A 23,622-nucleotide genomic window follows, 5' to 3' on the forward strand; every position below is an offset into this window, starting at 1 on the left:
CTTCATCTGGGTGACCTGTCCTTCACACGGAGCCCCCAGTCTCGTTCCTGCTCAGGTGACCTTCGCTCTGCCCTGATATATAAACTTACGGTAAGTAAGCTGATCAGTAAATGCCGTTTAAAAAAAAAATCGAAACATCACATGTTTTTTTGATCGACTCAGTAACAGAAAAAAATTGCAATGAAAGCAAAGTATATACCCTAAAATTGTATAAATGAAAACAGCTGACTATGCAAAAATGCTCCCCTGATGGTAATATAAAAAATTTAGGGTTCTCAGAAAATGGAGAAACAAGACAATTTTTTATAGCTGTTCAGGTTATTAACTTTGAATTAACTTTTAACTTGATTCAATAAACTTACATTTTTTTGTCCAGTTGGTTGTGCCGAAAACTACCCTCGTTTTTTCTTTGTCAGCTGCAATCACCAGCAGGTACGGCACCCACTGATTTCTAATCACAGCAACGAATATGTCTATGCTACCAGCGTGAACAGCTCTAACCCTCCTCTAACTCATTATATGTGTGATACTTGTTTTATTATTATAATATATATCATTAGTTTGCAGTTGTTCACACTCAAACATGTTTCAATCTTTACCCTCATCTAAGTATTAGCTCTGGCTCCTATAGTTGCTAATTTACTGCAACACCAGATCAGTATATAAAGTATAATGCAAAACCGTCAATGAAAGAAAGAAGTAGAAAGCATTAGATTTTACAGCCATTTTTTTTTAATAAATCCATTGCTGCAATATGAATCAAGATAGTCAATCACTGGTTACAGCACAGGCAAAATGTTCTATATGGATACATAAATGCTTAGACATTTGTTTTCTTTTACAATGACAGAATCTGCTGACACCTTTTCTGTAGGGTAATTGTATTTGGTAGAGATCTTTTGAAATTCAAATTCACGGACTTTGACAAATTCTCTCCAAAGACTTGTTGTGCAGCAAATAAATTAGTTTGAATCTCAATACTGGAAAGCTTGTAATTTCACGGAAAATACATAATTCAGTTTACGATAGTCTCAAATGTTGGCAGGAATGTCTTCAGTTGTAAAACTTCGGTAATGTTCGTCTCCTGTCTTTTCCTGTAAAAATCCAGACCTGTGAGCAATTCCACATCTCTGACACGAGCGGCATGAGCCTTAAGCCTCTCTTCAACCCATTCTTCCTCTGGTTTATTATCCTGAAAAGTCAAAACAAGACAAGTGAAATAAATGCTACTTTGAGGCCTTATTTTGTTCTTTCTGATATGCATGTTACCTTCAATTGAAATAAAAAAAAAATAATATGCGTTCCTAAAAGATTCACTGGAAAAATGATGGGAATGATAGAATAGAAATGATTAGCAAGATAAAGGGAACCGGTCACGTGAAAACATGCTATTAAACCTACAGATATAGGATTAATCTGCAACTTAATTGCGTTCAACACCTGCCTGGAGCCAGGACTTATATCCTCAGAACTTTCTGGTAACTTTTGGGTTTCAGTCAACAGAGCAGCGGAGTCTGTTTATATAGAGAGCTGTAACCAAGCCCCCCACACTGACTGACAGCCGTCCCGAATGCTGAGCTTCTGTCAGTTAGTGACAGGGGTTCGGTTACAATATTCAAAAAAAGTTGCACTCTATGGTGCCAAAGCATGTCAATGTGAAATACATGAAATATGAATAGCAATACTGCGTCTGAATATTAGGAAAAAATGAGACGCTTTGCACATAATTTGGCCAAATCATGCCTGACCATCAACCAACGTCAAGGTGGACTAAAAAAACAAATGGGTCCATACGTGTATGAATACCTCTCTTAGGCTGATGTCTGAATTCCTGGGTGAATGTGGACACCTCTCTCAGTAAAGCTTGCATTTATGGGTAGGTAGGAACCTGCTGTAATTAAAATCACCACATGTTGCAGCTACCTCCATATACAATATACAATGTGCAAAGCGTCTCATTTTTTCCTAATATTCAGAAGCCGTATTGCTATTCATATTTAATATTGACATGCTTTAGCATGATAAAGGGAAACCTTTTTTTGCATATTGTTTATGGAGGTAGCTGCTCCAGGTATGCACCTATTCACACTATCTTGGATGTGCCAGTCAGTTTTTTGTCTTTTGTAATGTTAGCATACTGACTGAGCACTCCTCCCTTCACCATGTGGTGATTTTAATTACAGCAGGTTCCTACCTACCCATAAATGCAAGCTTTACTGAGAGAGGTGTCCACATTCACCCAGGAATTCAGACATCAGCCTAAGAGAGGTATTCATACACGTAGGGACCCATCTATTTTTTGAGACCACCTTGACGTTGGTTGATGGGCGGATATAATTTGGCCAAATTATGTGCAAAGCGTCTAATTTTTTCCTAATATTCAGAAGGTGTATTGCTATTCATATTTCATGTATTTCGCATTGACATGCTTTAGCATGATAGAGTGCAACCTTTTTTTGTATATGGAGGTAGCTGCTCCTGGTATGCACTTATTCACACTATCTTGGATGTGCCAGTCAGTTTTTTGTTATTTCGAGATGTGGTTACAGCAGCCATTCTCTATACATTGAGCAGTGACTGGGCCCCTGACGGCACTGCCCCACGACTGAAAAACAGAATATTACTGAGAGGAATAAAGTTGATTTCCTCCCAGCAGCGGAGGACTAAGTGGCGGATATAGATTATAATAGGTACGTGTTCTAACTATCAAAAATACTGATAGAACATGTACACGAAACCCGAAAGTCTGACCAAGGTCTTACTCTGTTCTGCATTAACCCATTTGTCAGCTTTAAGAGGTGGTTTAACCATTGAAGAATTGTGGGTCTTTTCTCCTAAATTATTGTGAAAGTAGACAGAGTTCATTTAGTCTTTGGTTTTGCCAATGTTATCTGCTATAATTTCAATGTGAAAGAATAAGGATTTTTTGTATGATGAAAAGTTATTCAACTTTCTGTGTCAATTCCTTGTGGTTTCAGGATCTAAATCAAAGTGAGTTCATCTTAAAAAAAAACTGCACTCAGTGACTCTAACTGTTTTCCCCTGGAGGATAAAAATCTGTTCATGGTCGCGATGATCATATAGAGTATTGCATGGCTCATAGCAATATGTGCAGCACAAATGTGTTTTCTGATGAGCTGACCACCGACGTGTCTAGCTGACAACCGACATGCCTGTCACATAACTCCGACTAATTTGTATCCATTGGGAATAAATCAAGATTTCTATTGAATGACAACAAGAAGAGATTTTGAAAAATATCGTTGATGCATAAAGTATATTGGAAAATGTAATACATTTTCAGTATGCAAAGAATAACATGTACAGTTGTGGCCAAAAGTATTGACAAATTAAAACACAATTTACCCTTATATCCTTATGATAACATAGATAAAATACCACAATTTATTTAAATCCAATTAAAAAACCATGAGACAACTACAACCAGATAACCACATAGAACACACAACCGTGCACTCTAGATAGCCCTGCCAAACAGAGCCTATATGTACTTCCTACCTATCAGCGGAGGTTGACACCCTAAACATATATACGAGAATGGCGCCCCCACTCACCGTCGGCTGTCCCTATGTCTCCTAGCACAAACCCTGACATAAGTGTCACATTTATGCCGGCATTGATACTAGACCAGAAAAAATAATCAGGTTTGAAAATCACTTGGTATGTATATATTTGTATATCTATATATACAAGCTTTGTTTGTGGCAGGGTGAGATACATGGACAAAAGACAAAATGTGCAAAACAAAAAAGTGCTCGTGCTTAAAATAGGACCTCACCACCTCTTTACCTGCTGGTATGCGCCCTACCTAGCTGTGGGGGTTGGCACCCTACTTGTCAGCGGAAATGGCGCCCCCACTCAATGAAGGCTGACCCTGGGACACCCTAATGATATACTGATATTAAATCTCAAACGGATGATAGCCACAGCTATATATATATATAAAAACAGGCAAGGCACAAGATACTACAGCATTAAAGTTCAAATCTTCATCCGAAGATAGCATATAGATAAATAACAAACATGATAACCAGAGGGTGGGACCGATACTTATCAAGGATGATATTTCATACGCCTCTACGCGTTTCACCCAACGGATCATCAGGAGGCCTTGATGTGTAGATGCTGCATGGAATCACATTTAGTCCACTTATATACATGAATCAATGAGCGTTTGGGCGGTATGTTGATTCAAAACACAAGAGCCAGGGACAGGGTCGCCATACCAAAGTAGCCCACATATAATATCAGAGATACCTAGAGCCTATAGACCGGCTTATGGCGGCTGCCCACAGTTGTAGACATGCTTACTAATGCGATTTACAGAGTAGTTAACTCCCTACCTCATAATGTACCGCTGCTCTGAAGGGAGTTTTCGGCGTGCGTTCCATGAGAGACACACCAAACTGCGCATGTCCAAATTAGATGGTGCGCCCAGTTACGCTGGAAGATGACGCTGGTATGCGTGTCAGCTGGACCGCATAATGACACCCATGCGCAAGAAGGCACCGCTCATCAAAATGCGCCCAGCTGCACTGACATATGACACTCGTGTGCGTGTCAGCTTGACCGCATAGTAAACGCTCATGCGCGAAAAGGCACCGCTCATCAAAATGCGCCCAGCTGCACTGATATATGATGCTGGTATGCGTATCAGCTGGACTGCATAACACTGCGCATGCGCGAACGCACATCGCTAGTCAGAGTGCTGCGCATAAAGATGGTGAAGCTTATAACTGCTCTGCAGCCAAGATTACTGAGACTATACAAAGGGAGACAGAAACCAACCCTTTATACCCAAACATTTATAGATAACTACATGCGAAGATAGCGCATGTCAAACTTATAATTATGCACCCTGCCGCTACAAATGTATTATCAGCTAGACAGTATGATATTGCGCCTGCCCAAGGGACGCTGATAAGAATATTGCGTCCTATTAATAATGGCCATGTATATAGTGTATTATGGAATTAAATAGACAAAGCAACCTTATAAAATACCCACATACAAATGGGGATTGATATCTTATATAGCCACAGTCAATGCTGTAAATCCCTGTGAAGCACAGAGAATATAATGGTGGCATAATTAGCCATGGATTATCAGTAACGGTTCTCACATAACAGTCTAAGCCTAATGCAGAAGACACCAACCACTAACCACTGAGGAGGTAGATGAGAAGAAAATATTGATGCATTAATCATAGAAGCATGCATAAGAGACATTTTCATTGAGGCCTCGTGGGGCGATGCAGTCAACCCGATAGATCCAGGCACATTCCTTCTGTAATAATAATTGATCAAAATTGCCACCCCTCGGATTCGGTGATGATGCTGAAAAATATTTCATGAACATTGCCCCCATGATGTTGATTCATATGTCTAGCGACCAAGGTATCACGTTTGTGCTTAATGTCACCTATGTGTTCCCCTACACGTCTCCTAAACTCCCTCTTAGTTTTCCCCTAATCTTTAGGGCAGCTACATGTAGCTATGTAGTATGTAAGTATTGACACCCCTGCAATTCTGTCAGATAATACTCAGTTTCTTCCTGAAATTGATTGCAATCACAAATTCTTTGGTACTATTATCTTCATTTAATTTGTCTTAAATGAAAAAATACAAAAGAGAATGAAGCAAAAAGCAAAACATTGATCATTTCACGCAAAACTTCCAAAATGGGCCAGACAAAAGTATTGGCACCCTCAGCCTAATACTTGGTTGCACAACCTTTAGCCAAAATAATTGTGACCAACCGCTTCCGGTCACCATCAGTGAGTTTCTTACAATGCTCTGCTGGAATTTTAGACCATTCTTCTTTGACAAACTGCTCCAGGTCCCTGATATTTGAAGGGTGCCTTCTCCAAACTGCCATTTTTAGATCTCTCCACAGGTGTTCTATGGGATTCAGGTCTGGACTCATTGCCTGCCAGCTTAGAAGTCTCCAGTGCTTTCTCTCAAACCATTTTCTAATGCTTTTTGAAGTGTGTTTTGGGTCATTGTCCTACTGGAAGACCCAAGACCTCTGAGGGAGACCCAGCTTTCTCATCACTGGGCCCTACATTATGCTGCAAAATTTGTTGGTAGTCTTCAGAATTCATAATGCCATGCATACGGTCAAGCAGTCCAGTGCCAGAGGCAGCAAAGCAACCCCAAAACATCAGGGAACCTCCGCCATGTTTGACTGTAGGGACCATGTTCTTTTCTTTGAATGCCTCATTTTTTCTCCTGTAAACTCTATGTTGATGCCTTTGCCCAAAAAGCTCTACTTTTGTCTCATCTGACCAGAGAACATTCTTCCAAAACGTTTTAGACTTTTTCATGTAAGTTTTGGCAACTCCAGCCTGGCTTTTTTATGTCTCGGGGTAAGAAGTGGGGTCTTCCTGGGTCTCCTACCATACAGTCCCTTTTCATTCAGACGCCGACGGATAGTACGGGTTGACACTGTTGTACCCTCGGACTGCAATGTAGTTTGAACTTGTTTGGATGTTAGTCGAGTTTCTTTATACAACAGCCACACAATCTTGCGTTGAAATCTCTTGTCAATTTTTCTTTTCCGTCTACATCTAGGGAGGTTAACCACAGTGCCATGGCTTTAAACTTCTTGATGACACTGCACACGGTAGACACAGGAACATTCAGGTCTTTGGAGATGGACTTGTAGCCTTGAGATTGCTCACGCTTCCTCACAATTTGGTTTCTCAAGTCCTCAGATAGTTCTTTGGCCTTCTTTCTTTTCTCCATGCTCAATGTGGTACACACAAGGACACAGGACAGAGGTTGAGTCAACTTTAATCCATGTCAACTGGCTGCAAGTGTGATTTAGTTATTGCCAACACCTGTTAGGTGCCACAGGTAAGTTACAGGTGCTGTTAATTACACAAATTAGAGAAGCATCACATGATTTTTTGAACAGTGCCAATACTTTTGTCCACCCCCTTTTTTATGTTTGGTGTGGAATTATATCCAATTTGGCTTTAGGACAATTCTTTTTGTGTTTTTTCATTTAAGACAAATTAAATGATGATAATAATAACAAAGAATTTGTGTTTGCAATCATTTTCAGGAAGAAACTGAATATTATCTGACAGAATTGCAGGGGTGTCAATACTTTTGGCCACAACTGTATTTGATGAAACTTGAATATCCTTTTTTATTTTCTTGTAAAACATTGGACATTGGGCTTAAAAATATATATATACATTAGGCTACTTTAAAATATATTAGAATTAGAATATTTCATTGTTCAAATTTAATATTAACATTTTCACCTCATGGCAACAGAATTCAGATTTTGATTGTAGTAATAGTGCAACATAAAAGGGTTGGGCAACTGCGCCTGTGGCTTCCCAACACTGGGCCATTATTACTTTTAAAGGGATTGTCCACTATGCTCATTAGACACTGAGGTTTGGTCACATTTGCCACCATTAGCAGCCATTTTGAGATCAGGAGAGCTGTGCAGTCTGAGGAAAAATGCACTAACAAGAGCAGGAGGAGAACCTTTCATACTATGTAAGGCCAGTTTCACACATCCTGATATTTCCGGTACTGTAAAAAACAGTACCAGAGATATGTGTCCGTGTGTGTAATACTTGGGACATCTCTTCACACTTGCCCTGTAGAGGTGACAAGTGGGGTTTATATTTGTGGAATCGATGTCACCTTTGTATTGTCTATAAGACACCTATTCATTACTAATCCTATTGTTGTATGGTAATTAAACAGACAGCAGGAATAACGTCTTTTATTTGAAATAAAACAAAACACACTTTTCCATTTTTATTTAACAATAACAAACACAGTTATGCTCATCTAATGCCAATTCTATTGAAGCCACCATCTACTGTAATAAAACAAAAATAAAAAAAACAACAATATTCCTCACCTGTCTGTCGTTCTGTCCCACGCCGTTATACATGGGATAAATAATTTTTAACCTGGAGGATGCCAAGATGCGACCTTCCATACCATTGATGAATGAGATGCTGTGAGCGCTGCATCAGTGAGCAGCAATGACCTGATCGAGGTTACTGCAGGTCACTGAGGCTGCGCTCCCAGTTGGGCTGTACTGCAATGTCCTCAGCACTGTGAGAAAGTCACCCCGTTCACTGCAGTTCAGTTTAGTGAGTTCACCGCAGATCAAAGATCTGCTTAATGAAGCTCACATTAATGAAATGAGCTTTGTCTTCTAAGTCTAGGTCTGGACAACTTGTATAACCTGTGACTGAGATGACCAAAGATTATCAGCTAACGAATGAATGATTCATGCATGATTCACCCTTAAGCCCAAATCTAGCCCTAAAGGTACCGTCACACTCAGCGACGCTGCAGCAATATAGACAACGAGCCGATCACTGAAGTGTCACTGTTTAGGTCGCTGTAGAGACGTCAAACACAGCAACTCCAGAATGATGCAGGAGCGATCCAGTGACGTAACGGCGACTCACTTATCGTTGTAACTGCTTGATAGCTCCATGTAAAACGTTGCTAGCATCGTTGCTTTTGATGTCAATCATGACGATACACGCCGACTTGATGACGAAATAAAGTTCTAGACTTCTAGCTCCGACCAGCGATGGCACAGCGGGATCCAGATCGCTGCTGCGTGTCAAACACAACGAGATCGCTATCCAGGACGCTGCAACTTCACGGATCGTTGTCGTTCTCGTTGCAAAGTTGCTGAGTGTGACTGTACCTTAAGCCTAACTCTAAACCAGTCCATAACCCTAACCTTATGCCTAGTTAAGGTTAGAAAAAGTGTAAAAATGGAAAAAAACAGCTCTAATCAATGACGATCGTAACCTTAATTAGCGTAAGTGCTAGGGATTGGGAGGAGATTAATTTTGAGTACTTCTGTCAATCACAGCACCTCAAGCCTAAGGGTAGATGCCACATCTCCAGTCCATGTTGTTGACCTATATGTATACTAATTTAGTGATCTGCCCCAAGCCCTAAGCTGTTATGGAGGCAATTGTGAAATTTAGACCACATATAGACTGAATTTATACATATTTTATATAATAAAAGTTTTACTGCACTATTATAAAGGGCATATAACACTACATATTTATATAAACACACAATGCAACAATACACAGAAGATGATGGAGTCAGGTTTAGAGCTACAGTGTGCTTAAGAATTAGATTAAAGTTATTGCTATGCTTTGAGATATGTTTATGGATAGGGGTAGGAATTGGGCTAAGCGTAGTGTTAGGATTAAGGTTAAGGTACCTTCACATTAAGCGACGCTGCAGCGATACCGACAACGATCCGGATCGCTGCAGCGTCGCTGTTTGGTCGCTGGAGAGCTGTCACACAGACCGCTCTCCAGCGACCAACGATGCCGGTAACCAGGGTAAACATCGGGTAACTAAGCGCAGGGCCGCGCTTAGTAACCCGATGTTTACCCTGGTTACCATGCTAAAAGTAAAAAAAAAAAAACACTAGATACTTACCTACAGCCGTCTGTCCTCCAGCGCTGCGCTCTGCTTCTCTGCTCTCCTCTTGTACTGTCTGTGAGCCGGAAAGCAGAGCGGTGACGTCACCGCTCTGCTTTCCGGCTCACAGACAGTACAGGAGGAGAGCAGAGCACAGCGCTGGAGGACAGACGGCTGTAGGTAAGTATCTAGTGTTTTTTTTTTTTTACTTTTAGCATGGTATCCAGGGTAAACATCGGGTTACTAAGCGTGGCCCTGCGCTTAGTTACCCGATGTTTACCCTGGTTACCAGTGAAGACATCGCTGGATCGGTGTCACACACGCCGATCCAGCGATGTCAGCAGGAGTCCAGCGACGAAAGAAAGGTCTGGACTTTATTCAGCGACCAACGATCTCCCAGCAGGGGTCTGATCGTTGGTCGCTGTCACACATAACGATTTCATTAACGATATCGTTGCTACGTCACAAATAGCAACGATATCGTTAACAATATCGTTATGTGTGAAGGTACCTTTAGTCATAGGGTTAGCGTTCTAAAATTTTACATAAAAAACAATATAACTTTTTATTATAAAAAACTTGATGCCTGATTTCATGAAATAGCAGAAGAAACTAAGTAAAAGCTCAAACAAAATATTTTCACCATTATTTTGCTCAAATTACAATACATGTACTTGCGGATTAAGGGGTCGAATATTGAACTGGTAGAAGGAACTCAGAGCACTAACTGTTCACAGGCTAAAGGTCTCAAAATACTTGACTTGGACCCAGGAGCTGGAAACCCATGCTATGCCACTGAAAATAATCATTTAAATCTAGGGAACTCATAAAGCTCATGTTTCCTTGATAATCTGTGTTCATTGAGAATACAATATGAAACTCTGTATTTCCCGTCAAATCTTAACTTCTAGCTATTTTAGAGTATACCCCCGAGATTGTGAAATTGTTAAGCTGGATGGGGATTTTGTTTAGTGGGTTTTCCTCTATAATCAACAGTGCACATCATGTCCCAAAGTTCTGAAATTGTAAAAAACATAGGCTTGGAATTATTTACTACTGTTCATAGTAAACTCTTAGTAAGAAGGTTGCTGAAACATTGGCCAAACTTCTGTTTCCTATTTGGCTCCGGTGTAATTTAACAGGATACTACTGATAAATATCCTGCACTACCGGTATATACCATGACCACTAGAAGAGGCAAACTTCGGTTTGTTTTAAAATACTGTTTAACACAATGTTATGTTGCACTTCTAATCTGCCAAGTGGTAAAATCTGTGTATTGTCTCCTAGGTCTAGAGGATACTGTGTGTCTTTATGGAGACTGGCAATTTGCATAAATAAGCTAATAGGCCAGGTAAAGCTCCATGGGAAAGAAGCCTTAGCACTATATTAACCAATTCTCTTATAAGTACCCACATTACTAATCCCATAAGTGTAAAGCAAAAAACACACAGAGAAAAGTCTTTTATTTATACAAAGCACTCCTCGAACCTCTTTTACCCATTTATTACCTTTAAAAAATCAAATATACCAAACGGGTCCGCCACAAATCCAACCCACGTCCCACGTCGATCCCAAACTCTGCTACATCCGGGTGGTGTATTGAGCGGTGACATGTAATGTGACCACTCAGCACGCCAGTCAGAACACTCTGACAATAGCGCGAGAACGCATCTGCAGTGATGAGTGGTTACATCACTAAGGTTATAGCAGTTCATAGCTGACGTACTGCGGTAACCTTACTGACATCATCGCTTGCAGCGTGGAAAATTTAACAAAATTCTACTCAGTCGATTCTCTACAGATTGATTCGATCATCTCTAGTTCCTACTTTTGCATATCCCCCTTGTATGACATTTTTTTTTTACCAAAGTTGCTTTGCTTCTTAAAATTCTGTGTTCCTCTTATTTGTAAAAAGGTATTCAAAACTACTTGTTTTTACTCATTTCAGATGTTCCATTCAGGAAGCTGTTTTGAGAAGTTCAGGTGACATAATAATTTTGAATCAGAGAGTATTACTAAGCAGACTTTGATTGTTGCCAGAAAAATAAAATTCCATATGGAAATGCTAAAAATGTAGTGCTAGGCTCTATGCTACGACTACAACATTGACTCATTTATTCAAAACAGTCTGTTAATGATGGTCACAAAGCCACATTCATCACCTAGTGATTGACTTTTGATCACAACTAATTGTACCTGGCATTCATTAGCATAGAATGATCAGGAAGTGTACATTAGTTTTACAAAACAAATTGAATCTATTGAAATACACACTGATCAGCTATACTATTAAAACCACCTGTCTAAAATTGGGTAGGTCCCCCAGGGCCACCATCAGGGCATTAATGCTCTTACTGCTGCATGGGGCCTTGTTAGCAGAAGTACAGATGGGGGCCCGGACTCAGTCCGGGTCTTCCTCTTGTACGCCTACTTACCGGGCACCCCGATATACTAAAATGCTATGTGCCGCAGCGCACACCTTGGCGCTGGGAGATTTCCCAAAGCTCCACGGCCGTCAAACTTGAACAGCTGCACAGCTCCAGCTTCCTCCACCTTTTCACATGCCGGCATGTACATGCGCCACTGGCCATTGTCAGGACAACAGAAGCAGAGTAGCCTGCATGGGATAGTCAGAGAAGTATGAAAAACTTTTTCTTTCTTTACAAAATGAATTAAATGGGTGATGAGGGGGGAGAGGGGCTGTAAATGATGAAGTGGGGGAGGGGGGCTGAAATGATAAAGTAAAGGGGAGGCGGGGAATGCAAATGATGGCGTGAGGGGGGACTGCAAATGATGAAGTGAGGGGGAAGGGGGACTGCAAATGCTGAGCTGAGAGGGAAAGGGTGGACTGCAAATGATGAAGTAAGGGGTGAGACAGAGCAACCATCACCTCAATGGGGGGGGGGGGGGGGCGATGGAGCATGATTAGTACACAAGCATCGACCCTACTAATGAATAAGGAACATGGATATCAGTGTCTCTTGCTGCATAAGGCATCTAGACAAAGGAAAACTATCTGTTTTGACACCCCCGTACACTAGAAAAAGATGAAGGACTTCAACTGGAGATGTCACTGGTGAGTCAGTGCATTACCTGTACACTGACACTATACACTGTATACCATACACAAAGCTCCTGTAGATAATGTCACTGGTGATCACTATATTACCTGTACACTGACACTATATACAGAGCTCCTGTGTATAATCTCACTGGTACTCACTGTATTACCTGTACAGTGACACTATATACAGAGCTCCTGTGTATAATGTCACCGGTGATCACTGTATTACCTGTAGACGGACACTATATACAGAGCTCTTGTATATAATGTCACTGGTGATCACTGTATTAAATGTTCACTATATACAGAGCTCCTCTGTACAATGTAACTGGTAATCCCTGCATTACCTGTACAATGACATTATATACAGAGCTCCTGTGTATAATGGCACTTCAATTTTTTTTTCATGATCAGTATTGTAATATTCAGTCAATATCTTGTGGTAATATGTGGCCCGGCCATGGTGCGATGTATTCATCCTCTGTATGTGGTATTATTCAGTCACTATGTGGTGTAATATGTGATCTTGTCATGGTGTTGCGATATTTCTCCCTTGTATGTGGTACTATTGCTCATTTTAAAAAAATGTATGTGACACATTCCCTTAAAAAAAAAAAAAAAATACACTTAAAAAGAGTATTGGATACTTTAAGAAGTTTTTAATAGGTTGCCTTAGAGAAGAGCCCTGCTAAAAGAGCGTACCTTGTCGTGTTGGTGGCTTAAAAATATTTTGGCCAAAAAAGGCTGCTGGCTATATGTATGTGTGATTGGTGAGGATTTGGTGCAGAAGTGGAGGTTTTCCAAGAGTGGGAGGTTGGACTGAGGAAGGTGTGGAAGTGGAGCTGGTGTGGAGCTTGGGCGGAGTCTCAAGGGGGCAAAAAAAATGCCAGTATAGGCAGCCCAGAGGTACCTCTTGTGCCCTCAAGACAGCTCTGACCCATAAAGGTATGGACATCACAAAACCTATGAGGGTGTACTATATTTTCTTAACATCAGATCCTGAAAGTCCTATGAGTTTCTATGCAGGGCTTCCATTGATATAGTTTCTCAAATCATTGCTGGACAATGATGGACGAATTTATGGTATCCCAGAAGAACATTGCCCATAGCATGGCTACTTAAGTTTGCTTGCTTCCCTTTGTGCCATCTTTTCTACAGGTAACACACCCATACACCTTATCCTCCATATAATGTAAGAAAGAAATGTTACTCATTGGACTAGGCTAGCTTCTTCAATTAGTTAGAGGTTACGTTTTGATATTCATGTGCCTATTGCAGGTTCCTTAAGCAGTGGACAAGGTCAGGAAAGAAACTATGACTGGATTACCAGTTAGACCCATACTTGGCAATCTGAAAGGCACTGTGTTCTGATGCTTTTATAACATAGTCAGCATTAAGTTTTTAATTAGTTCTATGCTACTGTAGCTCTTTTCTGGGATTAGTTTACAATGGCTAGTCTTTGATCACCCCTCATTAGTGAGCCTTGGGCACACATGACTGTCGCTAATTCAATATCTGACCTTCTTTAAAAACAAAAGATATATGCACCTGCGCTATGTCCTATTTTACATTGAATAACCACTACGAATATAAATTACCTGTTTGTTAGGTAAGGTGCCCAAGTTGTTTTTTATTGAAGTAACTCGGATCAAGGATAATGTAGGAGCAAATTCTATCAAAAAGAGAGAGGCATATTTATTATATGTGTTCAAATGTTGTACTTAAATATGTATATACACATGTATGACAGCACTTCACAGTAGGGAAAACCCTGATGAAGGAATCCGAAGTAATTCCGAAACACGTAGGTTATTGGCTCCCACTACAATCCGTACCTCTGAGCAGGGGCACCACGTGACCGCTGATCATGTCACCCGAATAACACGAAGGTCCTTCTGAACAGTCTGCAAGGATCCTTGACCACGCGAACGCCCGTCACCGGCCGGGACGGTGTGCACAGAAGATCTACAGCTACCGACAAATGAATAAAAGAGCAACAGATAAGTAGCCTTGTTTCATAAACTACTGCTTTGTGATCACCGCTTAGGATCCACGGACTTTGTTTGACTAATATAGTCTTATATCGCAATTACAAAGCACTCTTATTGCTCTGCCACTATTGTTATTCTGCCACCATTTTGGCATATTCATCCACGTATTTACTGAGAGATAAAGGTCCTTGTTTCAGGTTCACATTAGAGCGCATTCCTCCCTCACGTATGAGACACTTTTAGACACACGAATCAGATTCCTTTTCCCTACTGTGAAGTGCTGTCATACATGTGTATATACATATTTAAGTACAACATTTGAACACAGATATAATAAATATGCCTCTCTCTTTTTCATAGAATTTGCTCCTACATTATCCTTGATCTGACTTACTTCAATACAAAACAACTTGGGCACCTTACCTAACAAACAGGTAATTTATATTAGTAGTGGTTATTCAATGTAAAATAGAACATAGCGCGGGTGCATATATCTTTTGTTTTTGTAGTCCTCCATTCCCTAATAGTGATATAGGGTTCCACCTGCTGCTGTCCACGCTCCACAACGCAACAGTGCCGCTTTTCTACACCCCCTTTTCTGTCTGACCTTCTTTGGACTACTTTTTGTAGGCAGTAGCCACTGCTTACTGGGAACACCCACAAGACCTGTTAGTTTGCAGACACTATGAGCCAATCGAACAGCCATCACAAATTGGCACTTGCCAAACTATTTACCCCTTCACCAACATGCGAAACCGGCTAAATAAGATTAAAATAGTAACATAGTAACATAGTTAGTAAGGCCGAAAAAAGACATTTGTCCATCCAGTTCAGCCTATATTCCATCATAATAAATCCCCAGATCTACGTCCTTCTACAGAACCTAATTGTATGATACAATATTGTTCTGCTCCAGGAAGACATCCAGGCCTCTCTTGAACCCCTCGACTGAGTTCGCCATCACCACCTCCTCAGGCAAGCAATTCCTGATTCTCACTGCCCTAACAGTAAAGAATCCTCTTCTATGTTGGTGGAAAAACCTTCTCTCCTCCAGACGCAAAGAATGCCCCCTTGTGCCCGTCACCTTCCTTGGTATAAACAGATCCTCAGCGAGATATTTGTATTGTCCCCTTATATACTTATACATGGTTATTAGATCGCCCCTCAGTCGTCTTTTTTCTAGACTAAATAATCCTAATTTCGCTAATCTATCTGGGTATTGTAGTTCTCCCATCCCCTTTATTAATTTTGTTGCCCTCCTTTGTACTCTCTCTAGTTCCATTATATCCTTCCTGAGCACCGGTGCCCAAAACTGGACACAGTACTCCATGTGCGGTCTAACTAGGGATTTGTACAGAGGCAGTATAATGCTCTCATCATGTGTATCCAGACCTCTTTTAATGCACCCCATGATCCTGTTTGCCTTGGCAGCTGCTGCCTGGCACTGGCTGCTCCAGGTAAGTTTATCATTAACTAGGATCCCCAAGTCCTTCTCCCTGTCAGATTTACCCAGTGGTTTCCCATTCAGTGTGTAATGGTGACATTGATTCCTTCTTCCCATGTGTATAACCTTACATTTATCATTGTTAAACCTCATCTGCCACCTTTCAGCCCAAGTTTCCAACTTATCCAGATCCATCTGTAGCAGAATACTATCTTCTCTTGTATTAACTGCTTTACATAGTTTTGTATCATCTGCAAATATCGATATTTTACTGTGTAAACCTTCTACCAGATCATTAATGAATATGTTGAAGAGAACAGGTCCCAATACTGACCCCTGCGGTACCCCACTGGTCACAGCGACCCAGTTAGAGACTATACCATTTATAACCACCCTCTGCTTTCTATCACTAAGCCAGTTACTAACCCATTTACACACAATTTCCCCCAGACCAAGCATTCTCATTTTGTGTACCAACCTCTTGTGCGGCACGGTATCAAACGCTTTGGAAAAATCGAGATATACCACGTCCAATGACTCACCGTGGTCCAGCCTATAGCTTACCTCTTCATAAAAACTGATTAGATTGGTTTGACAGGAGCGATTTCTCATAAACCCATGCTGATATGGAGTTAAACAGTTATTCTCATTGAGATAATCCAGAATAACATCCCTCAGAAACCCTTCAAATATTTTACCAACAATAGAGGTTAGACTTACTGGCCTATAATTTCCAGGTTCACTTTTAGAGCCCTTTTTGAATATTGGCACCACATTTGCTATGCGCCAATCCTGCGGAACAGACCCTGTCTCTATAGAGTCCCTAAAAATAAGAAATAATGGTTTATCTATTACATTACTTAGTTCTCTTAGTACTCGTGGGTGTATGCCATCCGGACCCGGAGATTTATCTATTTTAATCTTATTTAGCCGGTTTCGCACCTCTTCTTGGGTTAGATTGGTGACCCTTAATATAGGGTTTTCATTGTTTCTTGGGATTTCACCTAGCATTTCATTTTCCACCGTGAATACCGTGGAGAAGAAGGTGTTTAATATGTTAGCTTTTTCCTCGTCATCTACAACCATTCTTTCCTCACTATTTTTTAAGGGGCCTACATTTTCAGTTTTTATTCTTTTACTATTGATATAGTTGAAGAACAGTTTGGGATTAGTTTTACTCTCCTTAGCAATGTGCTTCTCTGTTTCCTTTTTGGCAGCTTTAATTAGTTTTTTAGATAAAGTATTTTTCTCCCTATAGTTTTTTAGAGCTTCAATGGTGCCATCCTGCTTTAGTAGTGCAAATGCTTTCTTTTTACTGTTAATTGCCTGTCTTACGTCTTTGTTTAGCCACATTGGGTTTTTCCTATTTCTAGTCCTTTTATTCCCACAAGGTATAAACCGCTTACAGTGCCTATTTAGGATGTTCTTAAACATTTCCCATTTATTATCTGTATTCTTATTTCTGAGGATATTGTCCCAGAATAGATAAATCTCCGGGTCCGGATGGCATACACCCACGAGTACTAAGACAACTAAGTAATGTAATAGATAAACCATTATTTCTTATTTTTAGGGACTCTATAGCGACAGGGTCTGTTCCGCAGGATTGGCGCATAGCAAATGTGGTGCCAATATTCAAAAAGGGCTCTAAAAGTGAACCTGGAAATTATAGGCCAGTAAGTCTAACCTCTATTGTTGGTAAAATATTTGAAGGGTTTCTGAGGGATGTTATTCTGGATTATCTCAATGAGAATAACTGTTTAACTCCATATCAGCATGGGTTTATGAAAAATCGCTCCTGTCAAACCAATCTAATCAGTTTTTATGAAGAGGTAAGCTATAGGCTGGACCACGGTGAGTAATTGGACGTGGTATATCTCGATTTTTCCAAAGCGTTTGATACCGTGCTGCACAAGAGGTTGGTACACAAAATGAGAATGCTTGGTCTGGGGGAAAATGTGTGTAAATGGGTTAGTAACTGGCTTAGTGATAGAAAGCAGAGGGTGGTTATAAATGGTATAGTCTCTAACTGGGTCGCTGTGACCAGTGGGGTACCGCAGGGGTCAGTACTGGGACATGTTCTATTCAACATATTCATTAATGATCTGGTAGAAGGTTTACACAGTAAAATATCGATATTTGCAGATGATACAAAACTATGTAAAGCAGTTAATACAAGAGAAGATAGTATTCTGCTACAGATGGATCTGGATAAGTTGGAAACTTGGGCTGAAAGGTGGCAGATGAGGTTTAACAATGATAAATGTAAGGTTATACACATGGGAAGAAGGAATCAATATCACCATTACACACTGAATGGGAAACCACTGTGTAAATCTGACAGGGAGAAGGACTTGGGGATCCTAGTTAATGATAAACTTACCTGGAGCAGCCAGTGCCAGGCAGCAGCTGCCAAGGCAAACAGGATCATGGGGTGCATTAAAAGAGGTCTGGATACACATGATGAGAGCATTATACTGCCTCTGTACAAATCCCTAGTTAGACCGCACATGGAGTACTGTGTCCAGTTTTGGGCACCGGTGCTCAGGAAGGATATAATGGAACTAGAGAGAGTACAAAGGAGGGCAACAAAATTAATAAAGGGGATGGGAGAACTACAATACCCAGATAGATTAGCGAAATTAGGATTATTTAGTCTAGAAAAAAGACGACTGAGGGGCGATCTAATAACCATGTATAAGTATATAAGGGGACAATACAAATATCTCGCTGAGGATCTGTTTATACCAAGGAAGGTGACGGGCACAAGGGGGCATTCTTTGCGTCTGGAGGAGAGAAGGTTTTTCCACCAACATAGAAGAGGATTCTTTACTGTTAGGGCAGTGAGAATCTGGAATTGCTTGCCTGAGGAGGTGGTGATGGCGAACTCAGTCGAGGGGTTCAAGAGAGGCCTGGATGTCTTCCTGGAGCAGAACAATATTGTATCATACAATTAGGTTCTGTAGAAGGACGTAGATCTGGGGATTTATTATGATGGAATATAGGCTGAACTGGATGGACAAATGTCTTTTTTCGGCCTTACTAACTATGTTACTATGTTACTATGTCATGTCTTGCTACCTCATATGCTGGCTCCTTGACTTTGATACAGACTCAGGAACTGAGATCACTTATTTGCTGGTAGATGCTGGCTGCGATATTCAGCCATCATCTGCTTCTAACAGTTGCTATTAATTCACCATAATGGAAATACTTTTTTGCATATCTATCTATAATGTAACAAAATACTTACTGCACAGCTTTCCGTGTTATCTGGTCTGTGAGGAATGATGAAAGATAAGACATCAAGATTACCAGAGCAAGTAACTGGTGTCTCAATGGTATCGTTACAGCTGGTCAGCACCATAAAGTAGTGTGTTGGAATAGGAATCTTTGAGCCATCAACATAACTGTGGGCAAGGAAATTGCAAGTGTAAAAAGAGAAACAGCATTGACTAAATATTATGACAACCTTAGTAATGTTACTTATATGTTAAAGAAAGTAAAAACATAAATTTAGGCAGAGAAATTAGAGCAAAATATTCCATTCATTACAGATAGGCTGGGGAAACACAGCGACATTAGCACAGTAAGGGCACGTAGTCAAAGATCAATGTATGCTACTGCTACATCGCAACATAACGGAACAAAGTCGCATTGTGACCTGTCAGGTACTGCAATGGTGATAGACAAGTTGCAAAAAGTTCAAAACCAGTTCATTTTTTTTTGGGAACTTGTCGAAGTCCTTTGTGCAATGTGATTTCATTCACTTGTATTATATTTTTATGTAGCAGCTGAAAACCGTGATCTTTGGCCAAATGACCTGTGATGTGGCCAATGTCGCCTTGCAGCTCCAGCCTTAAAGAGTACCTGTCACCAATCTGTGACTCCCTTTCTATTTTAGAAAATAATGGCCAACCGTACTTTGATGAATTTTTGTAATTAACAAGGTCTGCTACATCCTCCAATGAGCAGTTACTGAAAGGTAACATCATTAGCTTAGTTAAGGATGTAGCAGAGTTTATTTAAAGTGCGAAATCTCAAGGTATCATGTAAGATTTCACAATTTCACTGTGAGGAGGGCCACACAGAATGTGTACAATCCAGCTCTATGTACTAGGATCCCACAACCTGTGTAACATTCTTGTTGCAATACCTAAACTGGGTTCTACTCCCTTCCCCTATGGCTACCACCATTTGCTGTGCTCCCTGTCACAAGTGGCCCATTATTCCTTAGTGATATCATCATCCAATTGCCTTTAAGGCCAACCTCAAAAGAAAGGTATCAGTGTTGTGTTCAGTTGCTGTTTGATTTCTATTCAGCTGTAATCATCCCTGCAAACTCCTGTGTTTCTACGTTCTGTATCTACTGCGCCTCAGACCTGTTGATTACTCTACATCTGCTGTAAGCATTACGAGCTGTTATCTAAACACTGTAAAGGTACCGTCACACTCAGCAACTTTGCAAAGAGAACGACAACAATCTGTGACGTTGCAGCGTCCTGGATAGCGATCTCGTTGTGTTTGACACGCAGCAGCGATCTGGATCCCGCTGTGCCATCGCTGGTCGGAGCCAGAAGTCCAGAACTTTATTTCGTCGCCAGGTCGGCGTGTATCGTCATGTTTGACATCAAAAGCAACGACGCCAGCAACGAGCATAAGGCCCCTAGATGTGTGTCGGATCGGTACACTCCGGCTGTTTGACATGGAGCTAACAACCAGCGAGAACGAGAAGTGAGTCGCCGTTACATCACTGGATCGCTCCTGCATCGTTCTGGAGTTGCTGTGCTTGACGTCTCTACAGCGACCTAAACAGCGACGCTCCAGCGATCTAGTTTAGGTCGGCTCGTTGGCTATATCGCTGCAGCGTCGCTGAGTGTGACGGTACCTTTATTCTGAACTCATCTTTGCAAACTCCTGTGCTTTCTGCAATCTGCATCTATTGCTCCTCAGCCCTGCTGTCAACCCATCGGCTGCTGTAGGCATTATGGAGTATTATTTAGAGACTGTTCACATTATGCTACAATCATCTCTGCAAACTCATGTAATTTCTACAACCTGTATCTATAACCTAGTTCAGACCTACACTTCATCTGCTCTTCTGTGCTTGTCTACACTCCTGACACTGTGAGGATTATGGTGTGATCTGCTCTGCTCGTTTTCTTGCCACCCAGCACAGCCATTGTCGACATCTTCACTGTTCCATGTGCAATCTGGCAAATCCAGCCCACTGTGTCATCACCATCAGTCCTTGTGTTCATGCAGAACTGTGGTTAGTGAATTTTCCTTACCAGGTGAGCCATGACAATCTGGAAGTTGAAACCTGACTTTTGCTAGGATATTCCATCCTGTAGTGGGCATTTAGGCACACTTTCCAACAATTATTTAATACGTGCTAATTACTAAAATTGACAATCTCTGTCTGCCCATTATTTTTTTTTTAATAAAAAGGACAGCCACTGTTGATAGGTACTCTTTAAGGATTGGAGTTGCATAATTGGCCTAATTAGAAGGAACCTGAGATGGGAACCCAATTAAAGGAAATCTGACTCCAGGATTTGTTGCCTTATCCGAGAGCAGAAGCATAATATGGGACAGATAACTGGATTCAAGTGATGTGTCACTTGCTGGGATTTTTACTGCAATCTTTATAAAATCACTGTATTATCTGCTGCAGATCAAATTACTACTCTGGATGCTGAGCTCTGTATAATGCCGCCAACATCACTGATATGGAATATGGATATGGAATCTACATGGCAGCATATTTATTAGTAATATACTGTACATAATATCCTGCTGATAAAACACTTTTATCAAAATATAGCAATCAGCCCAGTAAGTGAAAAATCATTGGAATCACGGTCTCAGCCCCTATATTATGTTGCTGTCAGATGAAGCAGCAAAAACTGGAGACAGGGGTTCCTAAAGGGTGTTCGTTGCTCATAAAACAGCTCCAAGCCTGAAGAGCAGGCACTGCCAGCTTTCGTGAGATTCATCATCTTCAAACACCATAAAGAACAGTGTGAACTATTGTTTTTGCTCAAAATCCGAACAGATAGGTTGCCATAGTGTATTTAATTAGTGGCACAGTGAAAACAATTTTCTTTTTCTACTGCAATGTACTTGATTTTCTCCTGTACTAACATTATAAAGTCGGTTGCAAATGGTTTTGATTCTAGCCCACTTAACCAAGAAGATGGTGATGCCATGACTTAATTTGCCCTCAAGCTGCCATATTATGTATCGTGTATATATACTGTACTATTAATCTAATGTACCTCTTGTTTTCAGCTGGTGAATCAACTTGTCCATCAAAATTGTAGTCAAAGACTGGTCCGGTGACCACATTAACTCCATTTCTTTCTGAAGCGTACTTTAAAAGGAGTATATTGTTTAAATAATTCCAGATTTCTAGGCAGAATACAAATTATAAGACATTCAGCAATTAATTAATACAATTATCAGAGTGATACTGCAGCAAACTGTATCACAGGTTCAACATTTATTACCTTACTAGCATCATTACTAATATGAATATGTTATTCTACCACACTTGCAAATTGTCCCAATGCTAGAGACAATGGATGTCCCTCAAATCATCAGAAATCTAGAAAAACAGTTGACACCCAGTTCTGAAAGCGTTGCTGTCTATGACAGTCTAACAGGACTGACAGGGATCTCTCAAAGAAAGGGACAAAGTGTTGCGACTCTGTTGTCGTGTCCCGGGACCAGGGGCTCCTTCCCGGTCTCTAACACTAGGGGTGCCCACGCTCGACCTGTTCCCGGGTTACTTCTAATGTTGAAGATGCTGGGGCAACGTACCTTGCCTTAGCTCCTGAATCCACCCTCAGTCTGTGCCCTTTCTCCACCCAGGGAAGAGGAATAGTAGCGTACCGTAATACACCAACCAGACTAACAAGGTAATACGAACAGAAGTAACGAAAAAAAAATACCAAACATACAAAAATACCACACACATGTAACAGAGGTATGCACTAGGGAGTGGAGGATGGGGTAAAACCAAAGTAGGAGGAGAAAGGGAATAATCACACACTCAAAACCTAGCAACAGTCACAGATAAATCCACCAAAACCTTCTTCAATATTAACCAACAACAACCTCTAGCCATGCAGCAAAAGCTAGCTCTGATAATGAGTGCTAGCCAGGAGCCAGTTTATATAGGAGATGGGCATGGCTAACAGTGCACAGCTGAGAGCCTTAGCTCCAGGAGCTCTAACCAGAGTAGAGTAATCCCTGCACTGCCCAAAGAAATGTACGCTGTTTAATACGAAGGTGAAGTGCTTCTAATCAGTGCAGGAGTAGGAGAAATCAGACACTGTGGTCTTCTGGATCCTCTCTGTCTCGGTAAACCCGTGACACCAAGCACAGCTCACAAAGCTCCAAGTGTGTTCTTTTCCAGTCCACCTTATCTCCGGTTACCATAGCTTCAAATCTTGAACATGTAGAGGGAATATGGCGGCACTTACATGATAAACAATCTCACAAACAACTCACAATGGGATCTCCAAGGTGGTGGACTTGAGTTTCACCAGCTCACGCTTTATCTGTACTTATATTCTGTCCCCTATGTACCATGTGTATGCATGTATCTGTGTCTTTTTTGATGTATTAATATCAAAAGAGTGTTGTACC

The 23,622-nt window shown here is 40.9% G+C and overlaps 1 protein-coding gene across 2 annotated transcripts in view; it reads right to left on the reverse strand.

The window, feature by feature from the left end:
• Positions 1-709: 709 nt before the first annotated feature.
• The window catches only part of ENPP3 (ectonucleotide pyrophosphatase/phosphodiesterase 3), a 214,116-nt gene continuing 191,203 nt past the window's right edge, over positions 710-23,622 (reverse strand). For both annotated transcript variants that reach the window (XM_069726011.1, XM_069726012.1), the window contains exons 23-25: positions 22,248-22,380; positions 19,220-19,376; positions 710-1,192 (exon numbers count right to left, since the gene is read on the reverse strand). In XM_069726011.1, the coding sequence (XP_069582112.1) occupies positions 1,016-1,192; positions 19,220-19,376; positions 22,248-22,380 (467 nt within the window). In that variant the 3' untranslated portion in view covers positions 710-1,015. The remainder of the gene's footprint in view (positions 1,193-19,219; positions 19,377-22,247; positions 22,381-23,622) is intronic.

The sequence above is a fragment of the Ranitomeya imitator genome, chromosome 5 (genome assembly GCF_032444005.1).
Source record: "Ranitomeya imitator isolate aRanImi1 chromosome 5, aRanImi1.pri, whole genome shotgun sequence".
Lineage (NCBI taxonomy): Eukaryota > Metazoa > Chordata > Amphibia > Anura > Dendrobatidae > Ranitomeya > Ranitomeya imitator.